The sequence below is a fragment of the Odocoileus virginianus genome, chromosome 31 (assembly GCF_023699985.2).
Source record: "Odocoileus virginianus isolate 20LAN1187 ecotype Illinois chromosome 31, Ovbor_1.2, whole genome shotgun sequence".
In the NCBI taxonomy this organism is placed as follows: domain Eukaryota; kingdom Metazoa; phylum Chordata; class Mammalia; order Artiodactyla; family Cervidae; genus Odocoileus; species Odocoileus virginianus.
Window position 1 is genome coordinate 6,180,516 of NC_069704.1, and position 17,533 is coordinate 6,198,048.

The 17,533-nt window shown below is 47.4% G+C and overlaps 1 protein-coding gene across 6 annotated transcripts in view; it reads left to right on the top strand.

The window, feature by feature from the left end:
• ASTN2 (astrotactin 2) overlaps nucleotides 1-17,533 on the top strand; it is a 996,620-nt gene that overhangs the window by 294,143 nt on the left and 684,944 nt on the right. For 5 of the 6 annotated variants that reach the window (XM_070459205.1, XM_070459200.1, XM_070459201.1 and 2 more), the window contains exon 4: nucleotides 7,695-7,847. The exons of the other annotated variant lie outside the window; for it this stretch is intronic. In XM_070459205.1, the coding sequence (XP_070315306.1) occupies nucleotides 7,695-7,847 (153 nt within the window). The remainder of the gene's footprint in view (nucleotides 1-7,694; nucleotides 7,848-17,533) is intronic. 6 annotated transcript variants of the gene reach the window in all.

Genomic DNA, 17,533 nt, shown 5'->3' on the forward strand with positions numbered 1-17,533 from the left:
CACAACGAGTCGGACATGACTAAGGGACGTTCACTCACTCAGGAGGCTAGAAATCCAGGGAAGAGTTGTTGCAGCTGAAATCTGAAGGCAGTGTGCTAGCAGAGTTCCTTTCTTCTCGGAAGAAGTTCCTTTCTCCTTTTTTCTGGTGAGGCCTTCAACTAATTGGGTGAAGTCCATCTACATTAGAGAGGGCCATCTTACTCAAAGTTTACTAATTAAAGTATTAATCTCATCTAAATAATGTCTTCACAGAAACATCTAGGGAGATGTTTGGCTAAATATCTGGGTATTACAGCTTTGTGAAGCTGACACATAAAATCGATCATCACAAGGTCTGAGATGCATATTATTCTATAATTTGGGGAAACTGGATGCAGAAGTAGAAACTGGAGGCCTCAGTGCGGGACCTTGTTCTGCTGCTGACGTTTTGTGATGACTTTGTCTCTTGCTGCCTCTATTTTCACATCTGAGTGAAAGGAGAAATATATATCTAAAGTAATTTTCAAAGTAAGTATCTTATATTGCAGATGCCTTTCATGATGAATACATGAATGGATGGATGGATGGATGGATGGATGAACTGAGCAATCATGAAGCTGAAGAGTGAGAGGAAGCTGGGTTGATCACTTACTGCATTCTAGAAGCTCTGTTAGACAATTTATGTACATAATTACATTTAATTCTCCCCCAAACCCTGCAGACGTTTAGAGAAACTGAGGGTTGTAAATGAGAAGGGAGCGGCTCCATCATTCACTGGCAGAGCTGACACTGGAACTCGGGGAGACTTTCTCACACATTGCACTAGGCAGTATGGACAAGTGATGCCTACCTGCTGGTTGGTTCTCTGGACGTAGTTCTGTAGGGCAGCAGAACTGACAGCGTGGGGTATGAGCTGAGTCTAGGCCTTCCAGGCTGGATAGTCTTGACCATCAATGCTGAACAAGGTTCCTTGGCAAAGTAGATCGGACTTTAGCGAAGGTGAGCCCGTGGTTCCAGGTAGGAACAGATTGCAGGGGACTTCTTGTCCAGTTGATTTAAGAGGGGTGGCTAAGCTGTTAGAGTCACGTCCCAGGCTCAAAGAAGGCATCTCTAAACTCAAAGACTAGGACGTCCATGTCTGTCGACCAGGTAGGTCAGGGTGGTGCAGTGAATGGAGCCGGGTTCTGAGTGACAGTGAAGGTGAAGTGTCAGTCACTCAGTCGTTCCTGACTCTGCAGCCCCGTGGACTGCAGCCCGCCAGGCTCCTCTGTCCATGGCATTCCCCAGGCAAGAATCCCGCAGTGGGTAGCCATTCCCTTCTCCAGGGGACCTTCCAGACTCAGGGACTGAACCTGGGTCTCCTGAATTGCAGGCAGATTCTTCACCATCTCAGCCACCAGTCATACTGCTGCTGCTGCTAAGTCACTTCCGTCGTGTCCGACTCTGTGCGACCCCATAGACAGCAGCCCACCAGGCTCCCCCATCCCTGGGATTCTCCAGGCAAGAACACTAGAGTGGGTTGCTATTTCCTTCTCCAATGCATGAAAGTGAGAAGTGAAAGTGAAGTTGCTCAATCATGTCCGACTCTTAGCGACCCCATGGACTGCAGCCTACCAGACTCCTCCGTCCACGGGATTTTCCAGGCAAGAGTACTGGAGTGGGGTGCCTTCCCCGAGCCACCAGTCATAACCTGAGTCTAAATCCCAGCTCTGCCATTTTCAAGGGTATGATCCTCGGAGACTATTTAACTTCTCCAGGCGTCAATTTCCTCATTTCTAAACAGCTAATGACACTTTTCAAAGCTGTTAGGAGGATTAAGTGAGCAAATGTTAAAAAAAAAAAAAAAAAGTCAGCCTCTTTGCCTGGCAGAGAATTGGTGAATTTTGCAAGAATCATGAGTTTTCTTCATAAATAGACTGGATGAATCTAGAAATGTTAAAGAGGATGATGATAAAGCTGTTACGGGAACCTGAACCCAAACCCAGACAAGTTTCAGTGGTAGACCTCACAGTCTGTGTTGGACAGAGAACCGTGCATGAGTGTTTGAACGTGGCCTTGGTGAATACCAGTGTAGACAGGGCATGCAGTGCCCGTTCTGTCGGACGGAGTATCGGGCTGGAGCTTGCCTGGTGTCTGAAAACCAACACAGCCTTTCCGCCTTTGCAGAGGCACTTGGGTCCGCCTTGTCTTCGCCCTCCTCTCGCTGTCTCTGTCTCCTCCCCGTCCTCCGTATCCTTCCCTTCCCCTTCTCTCTATTATTTTTCCAGCTATCTCCTTTCCACTCCTCCCGTTTTCACGCCCTGACCTTGATTGCGGAGCACAGCTTTCCTTTGCATTCTTGCTTCATCTCCCTCCTCCCTGTACCTTTTTCCTCTTTTCTCCATCTTGGCTTGGGGGCTGGGGCTTCAGTCTCCTCAGGCCCCAGCGGTTCATTCCCATTAAGCTTGACAATCTCTCATATGTCAATTAGAAAGAGGCCGCTTCCCCCTCTTCCCCCTCCCTTTCCCGGGCCTGCCGCGATGCTCAGATTAAGTACCATCTGTTGCATTCATCCAGGCGACGGGTGAGCATTTTGCTGCTCTGGGGAGGCAGAGCTCAGTGGGTACCAGGAGGTAATGTGGCTTGTTTGGACAACTTGATATATTGATATTGATAGAGCTACCGGATGGGATTGAGAGGGATGGGGGCGGGGGAGAGTGGCACAGAGGATGAAAGAGGCCATGGAGGGGTTTGCATAAGCACTTCCCGCTCTAAGCCTGTCTGGGCTCCTGGCACTGCTACCAAGGCGAGAGCAGCCAAACAGATGGGTAGGATTTGCTGTGGTCGGGATCAGAAACCCCTGCAGCCCAGGGGGGCAAACCTTGCCTCTCTGTGTATCTTCCTATGCTCCCAGCTGGTCAGATCGGCAGCAGCTTAGGAGAAAGTAAAGCAGAAATAACAGGATGGGAAGAGGCTGACCTTTTGGAGTTGCTGAATGTCAGAGCCACGATGAAAAGGGATGATGTATCAGTCGAGGTTCCAGCTGGGCAAAGAAGGCGTCCTCCAATGGGATTTTTAGGAGGAATTCAACGAAGTGACTATTTATAGAGAATAGTCAGAATGCAGAGAATCAACGGGGAGGAACCAGGAAAAAATAACTATCAGGAAGCCCACTACTAATTCCTAGAGCTGAAGGGGCAGGGAGAGGGTGTGGTTTTATCAGAGTCTGAGAGCAGGCTTGTGGAAAAGGGGCCGTGGCAGAAGTTATGATTGTGGAGGGTCAGTCATTTGCCAACTCTTTGTGACCCCATGGACTGTAGCCTGCCTCGCTTCTCTGTCCATGGGATTCTCCAGGCAGTAATACTGGAGTGGCTTGCCATTCTCTTCTCCAGGGGTTCGTCCCAGCCCAGGGATGGAACCCAGGTCTCCTGCATTGCGGTGGATTGTTCACTATCTGCGCCACCAGAGAAGCCCTCAGGGCCCCAGTCTCTATCAGAAATACGATGTGGAAACAGGAGAGGAGCAAGGGAAAGCATCCCCTCAAATCTCCTCCTCCCAGATCCTTCCAGGCCGTCTCCCTGGGCGAACTCAACCCGCAGCCAGTTATCGAAGACCTACAAAGTAGCCCATTGAGGGTCTGCCTCCAGGAAACAGAAAGGAGCAGAATGAACCTGTGGCTGGAAGATGGGTCTAGGGGTGAAAGAGAGATCGGATAGTGCAGGTCAGGAATGGTTCTGTGTTCCATAGCCTACACTGTGTCAGAAGCTGATGTTCTTAATCATTATACACACTCCCTTTCTACCTGTTTCAAAGAATGGGTGTGTAGAGCCTCCGCAGAGTCCAGTTTCTCTCCTGGGAGTACAAGACCCACATCTCCTCAACCCTTCTCCATGCAGACATCTAGGAGGCAGCAAGTGCTCTTCCCTAAAACTAAACTCGCATTCATTCCTCTTCCGATGTCTCTCCTCTCGTTGAGAGGCACCTTGTTCTGCCAGAGCCGGAGTCATCCTGTCTCCCTCCCTCTCCCGTATCCTCCCCTTGCAGTCAGTCACCACTCCTGTAGGAGTTACACCTACGAAATAACTCTCGCCCTGCCCCGTCTCCCCTCCTGTCTCCCCTGATCCATCTCCTTCGTTTCCGTCTCCACCTCTGCAGCTCTAGCATCTCGTGCATGGGTTAGATCGCATACATCTCATACACGGACTTCTGTGCTATGACACCACCTTCCTGCTTGGCCTTCTCACTTCCATTTCTGACCTTCTCCAGTGAATTCTTCTTGCTACCACCAGAGCCATCTTCCCTCAACAAAGATCTGCCATCTAAAACCTTCACGGTGTCCTCTCCTTGGTAAGACCCAGGAGAGTGAGGGTTAGGGGGAAGGTCAAGGTTAGCCTTAGTGCTGGGATTTCCTACCTCTCCAGATGACCTCATACCACTTGCTTTCAGCATTTCAGCTGCAGTGGTGATTGAAGCCCCTTCCACAGTTCCTTCTCCCCAAGGGGTCTTTGTTTAGACTCTTTCTTCTGACTCCTCTGCTTTCTTCCCTGCAGCCCCACCTGCAGCTGCCTCTTCACCCGATTAACTCATGCTCTTTCCGGGTCTTAGTCCTGCTGCTCCCTTCCTTGAAACAAAGTTCCATGACTTTCCTAGACAAAGGCATATTCCTCTAACATAGCCTTTTATATCATCTTCCACTTCTCCCTTTTGGTAGGTATCACTTGCAAATTTTGCATTTCTCTGTCACTCATGTCATTACTGCCGGTCTTCCTGTCCATATGGTGAGCATCGCAAAGGGCTTTTATTTGTTGTTGTTTCTACCATCTTACCCTGTTATGACCAATAGTTTACATCCCCCTCAAATGCATATGCTGAAGCCTTAACCCCCAATGTGACAGTGACTTAGTCTTCTAGACCCACCCTAGCAAAACACCATACACTGGGTGGCTTAAACAACAGATGTTTACTTTTCCCCAGTTCTGGAGGGCATCAGCATGGTTGGGTTCTAGTGAAGGCTCTCTTTATGCCGTGTGAATGACCACCTTCTCTTGGTGTCCTCAGGGGGTATAGGGGAAATCTTTCTGTTCTTCTAAGGCCACCGTGCTGTATGATTAGGGCCCCAATTTTATGATCTCATTAATCTTAATTACATTCTAAAGGTCCCACCTCCAAATGTAGTCTGCTATAGACTGAATTGTGTATTCCACAATTCACATATTGAAGCCCTAACCCCCAGTGTGACTGTATTTGGAGACAAGGCTTTTGATTAGGTAATTAAAATTAAGTGAGAACATAAGGTTGGGGTCCTAATGTAATAGGGTTTGTGTCCTCATAAGAAGAGGAAGACATCTATCTCCGTCTCTCCCTCCCTCTCTCCCCACTTCCCTCTCAGCATGGATACACTGAGAAAAGCCCACGTCAGAAGACAGCCATTTTCAAACGAGAATCTGACCTGTTTGCATTGTCCAGTCTATCATTTTTGTTATGTGAGCCAAGCAGACCAAGACATATTTGCGGAAAATACCGTAGAATGAATGAATGAGTGTGGAGATGAATGAATCCATGGATCTTGACAGATGTGTATGGGTCCCCCCTCCCCCAACCTTGGTGTATTCCAGACTGTGACTTGCTCTGGACTTTCGACCACAGGATAGCCCAACTCTGACCATTTTGTGCCGATCACTCTCCTTTCCAGGTTTAAAGCATCAGGATTGGTCGTGACTCTGCTTCTCAGAAGGGACCGTAGGCTTTTGCTGGAGGATTCTGTATCATAGGGTTGGCGTGTAGATCTATGTTTGGGATTTTCTTCTTGGCTCACCTTTAAGTAGACTTAACAGATACCTCGGGATGTGGGCATCAAGAGGGGCATATATGTACATTGTGCTACCACAAGGTCACTTGTATTGTCCATTGTCTTTTCCTTAGCAAGCACAGATTCCCTTCTATGTCCCTAAAGATGAGATTTCTCAGAGTCTGATACCCAAACCAGCCTTCTGGGTATGAGCTACCCTGCAGACACATTTGTGTCTAAGCTGATAAAACTTCCTGAGAAAACAGGATCTCCTTAAAATTGGTGTTGGGATGTTCAGAAGCCTTCTTTGTCCACTCTGGAAAAGGTCCATCAAAGAAATAGGAATCTTTGGCACATCCTTTTCCTTGTCATCAGACAGCAGGGGGCTTAAACTGAAGAACTTTCCCAGCCTCTGGAGACGTCAGTGGAGGGAGGGCTGAGTCTGAAGATTTCAAAGTCGGGACTGTCTTTGGGGATTTCTCAGAACAAAGGCACAGAGACCATTCAGCCAATCTCCTTTTCTTCTTTCTCATTTCCTCTCCTTTTCTTTTATGTTGGCTCTCTGCTTCCTTCTCAAGTTCTTCTGTGTTTTTTTTTTTTTTACTTTTAACTTTTTTTTCTCTGCCCTTTTGACATCACTGTCTCCATTCTCTGTAACTTTCTACCAGACTCAGTTTGGAAATTTCTGAAAATGTGGCTACCGGAAGCTCCTTGGAGGGTGTTGAAACACATGGACCATCGGGGTAGGGTTTAGAAGACTTGACTCTACTGCTTGGTGGCTTAGAGCAAGCTGTCCGCCTTGTCTGGGGGGAACTGCGTTTCCCTTAGTGAGATGGGGCTCCTCTACCGTGCAGTCTGTGTATCACAGCACCGCAGTGTGTGTTTGTGTTTTTGTGTGTGAAAGTCGCTCAGCCATGTCTGACTCTTTGCGACCCCTTTGGAATTCTCCAGGCCAGAATACTGGAGTGGGTAGCCTTTCCCTTCTACAGGGGATCTTCCCAACCCAGGGATCGAAGCCAGGTCTCCCACGTTGCGGGCGGATTCTTTACCAGCTCGGCCCCCCGTCTCCTGAAATGATGTTGGCCCCAGGCCTGCTGTCTGCCTTTCCTGCCCCTGTTCTGGTTCAGGCTTCCTTGTCTCTGGCTGGCTCCTGCAGAAGCCTCTGGCTGGCCTTTCTCCTTGCCTCTGACTGTGTACTCCACACTCTGGTTAGCAGTTGTTGTCGCAGGGACCTAACTGGAACATGCCGGTTGCCTCTTTAAAGCCTTCTGGCGGCCACCTTCAGCCTTTGGGAAAAGTCTTCATCATCAGGGAGGCTTTCAGGGTGATCTGGCTTCTCCTTCCTCATCTGCTGTGCCGAGGCTCCATAGCAGCCACACGGAGCTCCTTTCACTTACTCAAGCGCTGCGTTCTTTCTGGCTTCAGGTCTGTGCACGTGCTTCTCCTTCCACCCAGGGCACTCTCTTATCCCAATCTTGCCAGCAATTCTACCCTGATTCTATCTTACTTGCTAATTGCTAACCTTGTTTAAGGTCTCGGCAGAGGTACTGTCTCCTCCAAGAAGCCCACCTTGGTTCCTAGGATGGGTGAGCTGATTCCTGGTGCTCCTGTTCTCCCATCACTCTATTCTCCTGTCACAGGAGTATTGCACTGTATCGGCAATGCCTGGACACGTGTCCTACCAAGCCGTGGATTCCTTGAAGCATGGATGGTGTTCACCATCATATCTCAGGGGCATGGGGGCAGTGCCCTTAAAAACATAGTGGGTGTTACATCAGTAAATGTGCAGGATAGCAGATTCATCTCTCCTGGTTTCCATGACTCCTGCGTCATCACTGGGTCTGGGAGGGAGCTCCAGACACACAGGGGGTGGGGGGACGCAAGCCGAATTCTCCAGAGACTGAGGGTGGGCCAAGCCCTAACTTTAGCCCCATTGCCCACCCTGTAGTGGCGGCTGAGGCGACACAGGAGCCAGTGGAGTCCCTGATGCAGAAGTTCAAGGAGAGCTTCCGCGCGAACACGCCCATCGAGATCGGTCAGCTGCAGGCAGCACCACGCAGCATCTCAGCAGGGAGGCGGAAGAGGAGAAGCAGGCCCCGAGGTAGGTCCCCCGGCGCCTCTGGCCAGGGCGTCCACTGGCTCTGCCCAGGTTCTGAAGGTCCCAGGAAGAATGGTGCCCTCTTCCCCCAGCTTCACTCTGCCGACGGAACCCACACCACTGTCGCCCCAAGAAGTCACCTCAGCTGAGGCCCTGCAGAGAGAGGACCTATGTCCCTGGGTGTAAAGATCCCTTCTCTGGGCCCCAGCCTCCTTCTCTGAGAATAGGAATGAATTACGTCTCCTCGAGTGGTTGGGAAGATTAGCATCAATCTATGGGACGTGCCCAGCACAGCAGCGGAGCAGGGGGATACACTTTAAGTGTAGCTGGTATCATTTTGGAGAGTGTGAGATAGTCAGGATGTTCTCATGGGAGACATTCTCAGATTGGGGTCACAGAGTAGGGTTTGGACCCACTCTTTCATTGCCTGGAGAATCTTGTGCTCAAAGTAGGAGTGCTGTAAGTTAGACAGACTAGATTCAAATTTTGGTTCTGCCATTACCTAACACTTTGGGGCAGTTTCTTCACTTTTTCCAAGCCATTCCTCTCTACCCAGCTTGCCATAACATCTCAGCACGGTGCCCAGCCAGCATGTAATCAAAAGCAGATCTGTCCCTCTTCCTCCTCCCTTTCCTCCCCGTCATTGTCATCATCAGCATCATCACCATCTCCTTCTTCCTCTGACATCGCGGGTGACTGTGTCTGGGACGACCACCACCCCATCACTGCCTAATTCAACTTCATCCTTCTGTCCACCCCATGGTCTCCAGCCAGGCATTCTTCCTCCTGACTCTTACTTCTCTAGTGCCTGTAACTTGGTTCTGATTATGTCACTCTCCTCCTTCCATGGCTTGAAAGATTGTCCAGTGTCCACAGAAGTGTTCCTCCTCATGAAAATGGCCTTTGAGGCCACCACAGAGCTCCAGTCTCTGTGCTCTTCTTCTAAATCCATGTGTTTCCACTTCCATGTTCTTTCCCATACCATTTCCTCTCCATGAAAATTCCTGTCTAGCCCCGATGAATGCTGCTGCTGCTAAGTCGCTTCAGTTGTGTCCGACTCTGTGCGACCTGACCCCATAGACGGCAGCCCACCAGGCTCCTCCGTCCCTGGGATTCTCCAGGCAAGAACACTGGAGTGGGCTGCCAGTTTCTTCTCCAATGCATGCATGCATGCTAAGTCGCTACAGTCGTGTCCGACTCTCTGTGACCCTATGGGCAGCAGCCTACCAGGTTCCTCTGTCCACGGGATTCTCTAGGCAAGAATACTGGAGTGGGTTGCCATTTTCTTCTCCAAGCCCTGATGAATATTTATCGGCAATTATTGACACTTTCTTCCTCCAGGCAGGAGGCTAAGCGCTGTGCTTATCGTATCTCATTTGGTGGTCAGTAACAGGCACTGTGATGATGCCCATTTTGCAGACATGGTCACTAAGGCACAGAGCCACCCAGAGGGACACCCCAGTTAAAGTGTCAGGGCCAGGTAGAATAGACAGTCTGAGTATCTACCTTTTTTTTTTTTTTCCTGCTAAACCATCAGGTTCTATCCCAATGAAGTCCTACCTGTCTTTCCAAGCTTTATATGCATGGTGCACATTGGCAAAGAGAGCACTGATAGTCACCATCACAGTTCACCCTGAATTCTCCCAAGTGTGAATTCTCTCACATCTTTACCCATGTGTTAAAGACTGATTCCGTTTTTGTGTAATGTCACTTGCTTATGTCTGGCTCCCTCCTTAGCTAGACAGAGAGTTCTTTGAAGGCAGGAAGTATCTTATTATTGGAATCATCTTTGTGTTTCTGCGTCTAAATCAGTGTCTGCACGCATAGTAGACACTTGTTATTCTCTAGATCTTAATCCTGTGAATTCCTGTATCCAGTGAAAAACCAAGATCCACACATTTAGCTGAGGTCATAAATTGAGACAGAGGTTGAGGATTGAGTTCCTTTTTGGAATTTATGTGGTAAAGCCCAGGTTGAACCATTGGGTAATGAGAAAGATTAGCTGCTTTGAGGTCAGCAATGTCTGAGTGCTAACCCAGCCCCGTCGGTGTCAACTTGCATAGCTTTGGAAGAGACACTGGATGTCTGTGAGCCTCCGGTTCCTCTTCTGTAGAATGGGGATGCTGACCCCTACATCAGAGGATTGTTGTAAACATCTGATGAAATGAAGAATGTAGACTACCATGGAGCTCTTAGCTAATGTATATTAGGAACTGAATAAATGCTCTCTTGTATTTGTCATGACTTGAGCATTCGAGATCACTTGTAATTCCACTCAGCTTTAACTGTCCATCTTTATTGCTCCAGCATTCACCAAGAATCTCCTTCCCATATCCTCTCTACAAATACAGTCCCCATAAATACACTTGACGCCAAGTCCATAACTTCACTGCTCTCCACCATCAATCTGAATTCCTTTCCTTAGTGTCATATCCTTAACACTGTTTATGTCAATGCTTTCTTCCAAAAACCATCTCTTTTATGCACCATAACTGTCTTAAGGAGGCCTCTTCTGTTAGGCATTTGTGCTGTGCTTAATCGGTCCATTGTGTCCGACTCTTTGCCACCCCATGGACTGCAGCCCACCAGGCTCCTCTGTCCGTGGGGATTCTCCAGGCAAGAATACTGTAGTGGGCTGCCATGCCCTCCTCCAGGGGATCTTCCCAGCTCAGGGAGCAAACCCAGGTCTTCCACATTGCAGGTGGATTCTTAACTATCTGGGCCACCAGGGAAGCCCCTGTTAGGCATTTGGTTTGTTTCTAATTATTTCATGATTATAAGCTGTGCCATGTAGAACTTTTTTTTTCCCCATAAAACTTGGCCTTCACATTGGATTCTGTTTTCCTTTCTTGAATTTCAGAATTAGATTGTTAGTGACCATAAGTGAATATCAAATCATTTTAATTTATAAGTTAGATGGGGATGAAGAGAACTCAATCAGGTAGAAATTAATTTCTTTCCCTTAAATGTATTTCAAATTTGTCCCAGATATATTAGTCACCATTGTGACCATTGTCACTTCTTACCTGCTGCTTGTGACGACACCCTCCTAAGGTTCTCCCCAAAGCAAGCCAGAGTAATCTTTTTAGAAATATAAGATAAGGTCACTCTTCCACTTAAAATTATTCAGTGGTTTCCTGTTATATTTTTTCTTTAAGTTTTGTTAGTGTATAGTTGATTTACAATGTTGTGTTAGTTTATGCTATAGAGCAACGTGAATCAGCCTCATAAACACATATCCCTTCTGTTTTGATGGCTTAGACAGTAAAGAATCTGCCTGCAGTGCAGGAGATCCTGGTTTGATCCTTTGGTTGGGAAGAGCTCCTAGAGACGGGAATGGCAACCAATTCCCGTATCCTTGCCTGGAGAATTCCCTGGACAGAGGAGCGTGGCAGGCCAGTCTGTGGGGATCCAGAGAGGCAGACAGGACAGAGGCACTAACACAACACCATCTCTTGCCGTCTGTTGTTGCTCTTCGGTCACTAAGTCCTGTCTGACTCTCTGCGACCCCATGGACCGCAGCACACCAGGCTTCCCTGTCCTTCACTCTGTCCCTGAGTTTGCTCAAACTGATGTCCGTTGAGTTAGTGATGCCATCCAACCATCTGACCCTCTGTCACCCCCTTCTCCTCTTGCCCTCAATCTTTCCCCAAATCAGAGTCTTTCCCAAAGAACTGGCTCTTTGCCTCAGGTAGCCAAAGGACTGGAGCTTCAACTTTAACATCAGTCTTTCCAGTGAATATTCAGGGTTATTTCCTTTAGGATTGATTGGTTTGATCTCCTTACTGTCCAAGGGACTCTCAAGAGTCTTCTCCAGCACCACAGTTCAAAAGCATCAAATCTTCTGCACTCAGCCCTGTTTATGGTCCAACTCTCCTATCCATACATGGCTATTGGAAAAATCTTAGCTTTGATTATACTGACCTTTGTCCATCAAAGTGATGTCTCTGTTTTTTAATACGCTGTCAGGTTTGTCATAGCTGTTCTTCCAAGGAGGAAGCATCTTTTAATTTCATGGCTACAGTCACCATTCACAGTGATTTTGGAGCCCAAGAAAATAAAATCTATCACTCTTTCCACTTTTCCCCCATCTATTTGCCATGAAGTGATGGGACTGGGTGTCATGACCTTAGTTTTCTGAATGTTGAGTTTTAAGCCAGCTTTTTCACTCACCTCTTTCACCTTCATCAAGAGGCTCTTTAGTTCCTCTTCACTTTCTGCCATTAAAGTGGTGTCATTTGCATATCTGAGATTGTTGATATTTCTTCTGGCAATCTTGATTTCCATTTAGGTCACCATAGAGAACTGAGTAGGTTTCCCTGTGCTATACAATGGATTCTCATTAGTTATATATTTTATGCAAAATAGTGTATATGCTGTTGGTGATGGTTTAGTCACTCAGTTGTTTCCGAATCTTGTGACCGCAGGCCCCTCTCTTCATGGGATTTCCCAGGCCAGAATACTGGAGTGGGTTGCCATTTCCTTCTCTAAATCCCAATCTCCAATTCATGCCATCCACTTTTTCTGCCCTTCGTGAATATACGTATATATATATATATATATTTTTTTTTTTTCTGTTTCTGTGTCTATATTTCGCAAATATGTTCTTCTGTACCACTTTTCTAGATCCCACATTTATGCAATATTTGTTTTCCTGACTTAGTTCACTCTGCCTGCCAGTCTCTAGGTCCATCCACGTGTCTGCAAGTGGCATGATTTTGTTCTTCTTTATGGCTGAGTAATATTTTATATATATATATATATATATGCCACATCTTCTTTATCCATTCCTCTTTTGATGGACATTTAGATTGTGTGCCTGTCCTGGCTATTGTAAATAGTGCTGCAGTGAATCCTGGGGTGCAAGAATCTTTTGGAATTATGGTTGTCTCTGGTTATATGCCCAAGAGTGGATTGCAAGGTCACATGGCACTTCTGTTTTTCGTTTTTTAAGGAACCTCCACACTGTTCTCCCTAGTGTCTGCATCCTGTTGTCTTTAGAACACCATCCAGACTCCTTGCCTTGGCATGTAGGCCCTGTTCCATCTACATCTTCTTCTGCCCTCTTCACTCACTTGGCATTGCCTGGGCTTCAGACGTAGTGATTTTTGTCGTGTCCCAAGAACACAACAGATGGGGCTGCACGGTGCAGTCTGAGAATTGCTGTGCCTCTCTTCACCGTGTCTTCTTTTGTGCCCAGAGGCCATCCTGGGGCATCCCTTCTCACCCTTCAGGTCTTAACCCAAATGCCAGCTCCTCAGAATCGCTGTCCCTGACTGCGCCAACACAGGTACCCAGATTTTTACTCCTTTCCATCCCCAACCTGCTCCTATCTGTTACGTAATTGTTTTTCACTCCTTCCCTGATATTACAGGCCTAAAATCATTTTTATTTGCTTGCTCATTTACTATTTTCCTCTCTAAAATAGAAGCTTCATATTCATAAACCTCATACATAGAAAGTGCTTAATAAATATTTGTTGAATAAATGAGTGCATTAACCTCAGGATCATTGGAAAGTGGCTCAGTTTTATAACCTTCAAATTGATGGTAGAAGAGGGATCCAGGATAAAGTAAAACCTCCTGGTATGGGTCTCTGGGGAATCCTGTTTCCCCTAGAGGCAGACTCACTGATGGATAGCACATGAAACGTGTTCAAGTGGGTGCTGTTAAAGCGATTTTCAAAATGGCTTAATAACATTGTGCTCATGGTTTTGCTGCCACTATTAGATAAGGGTTTTTTTTTTTTTTCCCAAGAGGAAGGAGGGCTAGTACGTGCCAGCCCTGAACTTCCGAACTCTCAGCCTTTCCACCACAAGTCTTCCAACTTTTCTTGAGCAGAAGAAATCCACGGTCAGTAAAAGTTCTGGAAATTCTGCACACTCCCTCTTTCTCTTGTAAATTCCCAAACACGTTTTAGTCTTATGAAGGACCCCAGGAAGTCCTGCCGTGCAGAAAGCTGGGCAGATTTGTTTAGCTCATCGTCTGTAAAAACCATCTTGACCACAGACTATTTTCCCCCTCGGAACGTGCACGAACATCTTGCAGCACAGAAGCATCCACAGAAACACAATTTTGGAAGTGCTCCATTGGCTTCCACTGACCATCAACAATCCCAGATATGATGGTCAAAAGCCCCGGTCTTTCACTGCCTCTTCCCTCCGCCGCTTAAGTGGCCGTGGGCCTTCTGGCCCAGAGTGAGAGCACCTGGCCTGTCTCTACTTCGCTAGGCACTGCGCCCAGCCCCTGGTGCTCAGCAGGTCCCAGCAGATGGAGCGGGTAGCCTGGAACCTCTGTCATGGAGTTGAACACACGGTTAAAAGCAGCTCCAGTGTGGTTTGGTCGTTAGGGCCTCCCCCTGAGAGACCTGGCAGATGCTGACTGCGTCGTCCGCAGGCAGACAGGGGAAGGCGGGGAGGTCCCGGTGCCATCCTCTCGTCTGCAGCAGGGTTGTATGCAGCAGCTGTTGGGTTGTCACTCCCAGGCATCCACGTGCAATAAAATGGAGGTAGAAAAACAAAGTGAAACATGTTAGTCACTTAGTCATCTCTGACTCTTTGCAACCCCATGGACTGTAACCCACTAGGCTCCTCTGTCCATGGGATTCTCCAGGCAAGAATACTGAAGTGGGTTGCCATTCTCTTCTCCAGGGGAACTTCCTAACTCAGGGATCCAGCCCAGGTGCCCTGCACTGCAGGCCCATTCTTTACCCTCTGAGACACCAAGGAAGCCTGAAAAGGAGTCGTGGATGTTCAAATAAAGCAGAGGGCAGTTGTGATGGATGTGAGCAGGGCTTGCTGAGGTTCATGCCGTCTAGGTAGCGGTCTTTAAAAGTGGGATTTTGTGTTTGGAAATTTAATTTCACCACTGTCTAACTGAATGATCTTAATTAAGTAAACGAAGAAGTGGGTTTTAGCCTCAGCTTTCTTATCTGTAAATTAGAGCTAATAATGCCTGAGTCACGTGTGGGTTGTTAAATAGCACCTGCAAAATGCTCAGCCCAGTGTCTGACTCACGGCTGACCCTCAGTCCAGTGTAGCTCGCTGTATCGTTGTCATCAGGGTCCTGCGCATTTGACCTCCAGGCTCACACATCTGTTTCCTTCTGCCTGGTCACTGCCTGTAACTCGATTGAGGTTTTACCATCCCTTATCCTGATTGCTGTGACAGCCTCTTCGTCCACAAATCCATCTTCTGCCTGGCAGGTGAAGTGATCTTCTGAAAACATACTTTGTCAGACCATGTCACTCTCCTACCTGGCACATTTTCCTGATACTCTGTCACTTGTACCAGGGGGCTTCTGAAGCTTTTCCAGCAGAGCCTTTCTAGAGGCGGATGAGAGTCAACACACACCCCCAAAGGGGATGCAGCTGCTCTCACAGAGCTTCAACAAAAGCCCCAAATTCCAGATTCCATCTAAAAGCATTCATGCCAGCCTACTTTATAATGTGCAGATTTATTGTACTTTGTTGTTGTTATTTAGTTTTTAAGTCATATCCAACCCTTTGCAACCCCGTGGACTGTAGCCAGCAGGTTCCTCTGTCCATGGGATTCTCTAGGCAAGAAGATTGGAGTGAGTTGCCATTTCCTTCTGCATGGGATCTTCCTGACCCAGGGATTGAATCTGCATCTCCTGCACTGTCAGGCAGATCCTTTACCACTGAACCACTTTTATTTATCAGTTAAATTGTTTAATATTTTCTCTAGTCCTTAGTCCCAGGAAGAAGAATCATATTTGTGCTGGTTATACTAGGATAGTAAGGTACCATCTTCAATGGGTTTCCATAGGATTCAGTGTAATAATGTCTGTAAAGCATTGAGCATAGAGTCAGGCAAATGTGCACATTGAACATATATATTCTATTATTTTATTATTTACTGCTTTCATCACTACTGCTTTAAACTTTTAATTTTATATTGGAGTATAGCCAGCTAGTTAACAATGTTGAGATAGTTTCAAGTGGATGACAAAGGGACTCAGCCACACATATACTTGTATCCATTCTCCCCAAGACACTCCTTCCATCCAGGCTGCCACATACCATTGAGCAGAGTTCCCTGTGCTGTACGGTAGGACCTTCTCGGTTATCCATTTTAAATATAGCAGTGTTGTCACTACTGTTTTATTATTACTTTCATATTTGTCAGTGTCTTTATCAGGACAGTGATAATGCCAATACCATTGTATTTGTCAGTATCCCATTAGGGATACAGTCACCCCGTTTTAGAATAAGAGTCTGCAGATGGATAGCACACTGTGTGTTAGGATGAGAAGGTCACTGGAGCCTGCTGCCCAAGCCCCCATCCCAGCCTGCCCTCCAGCCTACCTCTGGCTCCGCCCGAGCCCCAGGCCACTGTGTTCTGTAGCCTCCACACACAGACCATCGTTCCCGTCCGCAGCATGCCTTGGATTCCAGCTCTGTGTAATGTTCGTACTCTCCCTGAAAGTGCCCCCTGCCCCCCACCCTTCTCTGAGCAGCAAACTGGTACTCGTGTATCAAATTCTGGTTTCCAATTTTTCTCTAGTAAGACCGCAGCTCCCGCCTGCCTTGGCGCTCACCCAGGCTGCGGGAACTCCTCTGTCTCATCACTTGTAGCCCCATGCTGCCTTCTTTCAGACCCCTCATTACAGGCACACCTGCTTCCCTCCTCAACTCTGGCGCTCCTATGATGAGAAGGACAGTGGTTTATGTCTCTCTGCAGCCCAAATGCCTAACATGGAACTGGCTGAATGGGAGAAGACATGAATAGGCGAATGGGTGCATGGATGCATGGATGAGTAAAGAGACAGTTGGGAGCCTCCTGGAATACAAAAGGTTAAGGAGATGTGGTACAACTAGCAGTACTGCGCGTTTAGTGTGTTCCTAGTATTGGACTCATCATGTGTTAGCTCATTAAAAACTCCCCAAATCTCATAAAGTAAGGCCCGTGATTAACTCCATTCTGTAAGAATTGATACTTCTGAATTGTGGTGCTGGGGAGGACTCTTGGGAGTCCATTGGGCAGCAAGGAGATCAAACCAGCCAATCCCAAAGGGAATCAGCCCTGAGTATTTATTGGAAGGAGTGATGCTGAAGCTCCAAAACTTTGGCCACCTAATGCAAAGAGCTGACTTACTGGAAAAGACCCTGATGCTGGTAAAGATTGAGGGCAGGAGGAGAATGGTCGGATAGCAGAGGGTGAGATGGTTAGATGGCATCACTGACTCAATGGACGTGAATTTGAACAAACTCCGGGAGATAGTGAAGGACAGGTAAGCCTGGCGTACTGCAGTCCATGGGGTCACAAAGAGTCTAATATGAGTTAGTGATGGAAGAACAACAACTAAATAAGAAATTTAAACTTAAGTAGTTTAAATGACTATCCCAAGTGTACCCAGCTAGTAAACTATGGAACTGTGAATCCAGAGCCCAGACAGAGTCCATATTTCAGTCTCCAGATGACAGTAGTGTTGGTCTTAGCTAGTCTGACTGAGATCTCTGAGCTGTGAAGTCGTATCAGCCTAGTCTGGATACTGTAAGGAAGTGGTGTAGTTCCTTTCCATGGGTAGGTATTTCTGAATCATCAGTGCTGCTGTGAGGATAATCCAGGAGCTACAAGCTTCTGGAAAGTGAGGCATTTCCCTCTTAGCTAACAAGGAGTCAAGACTGCCCCTTGCAAGTTCCTTCTTGCTCTGGGGAGCCAGTGCTAT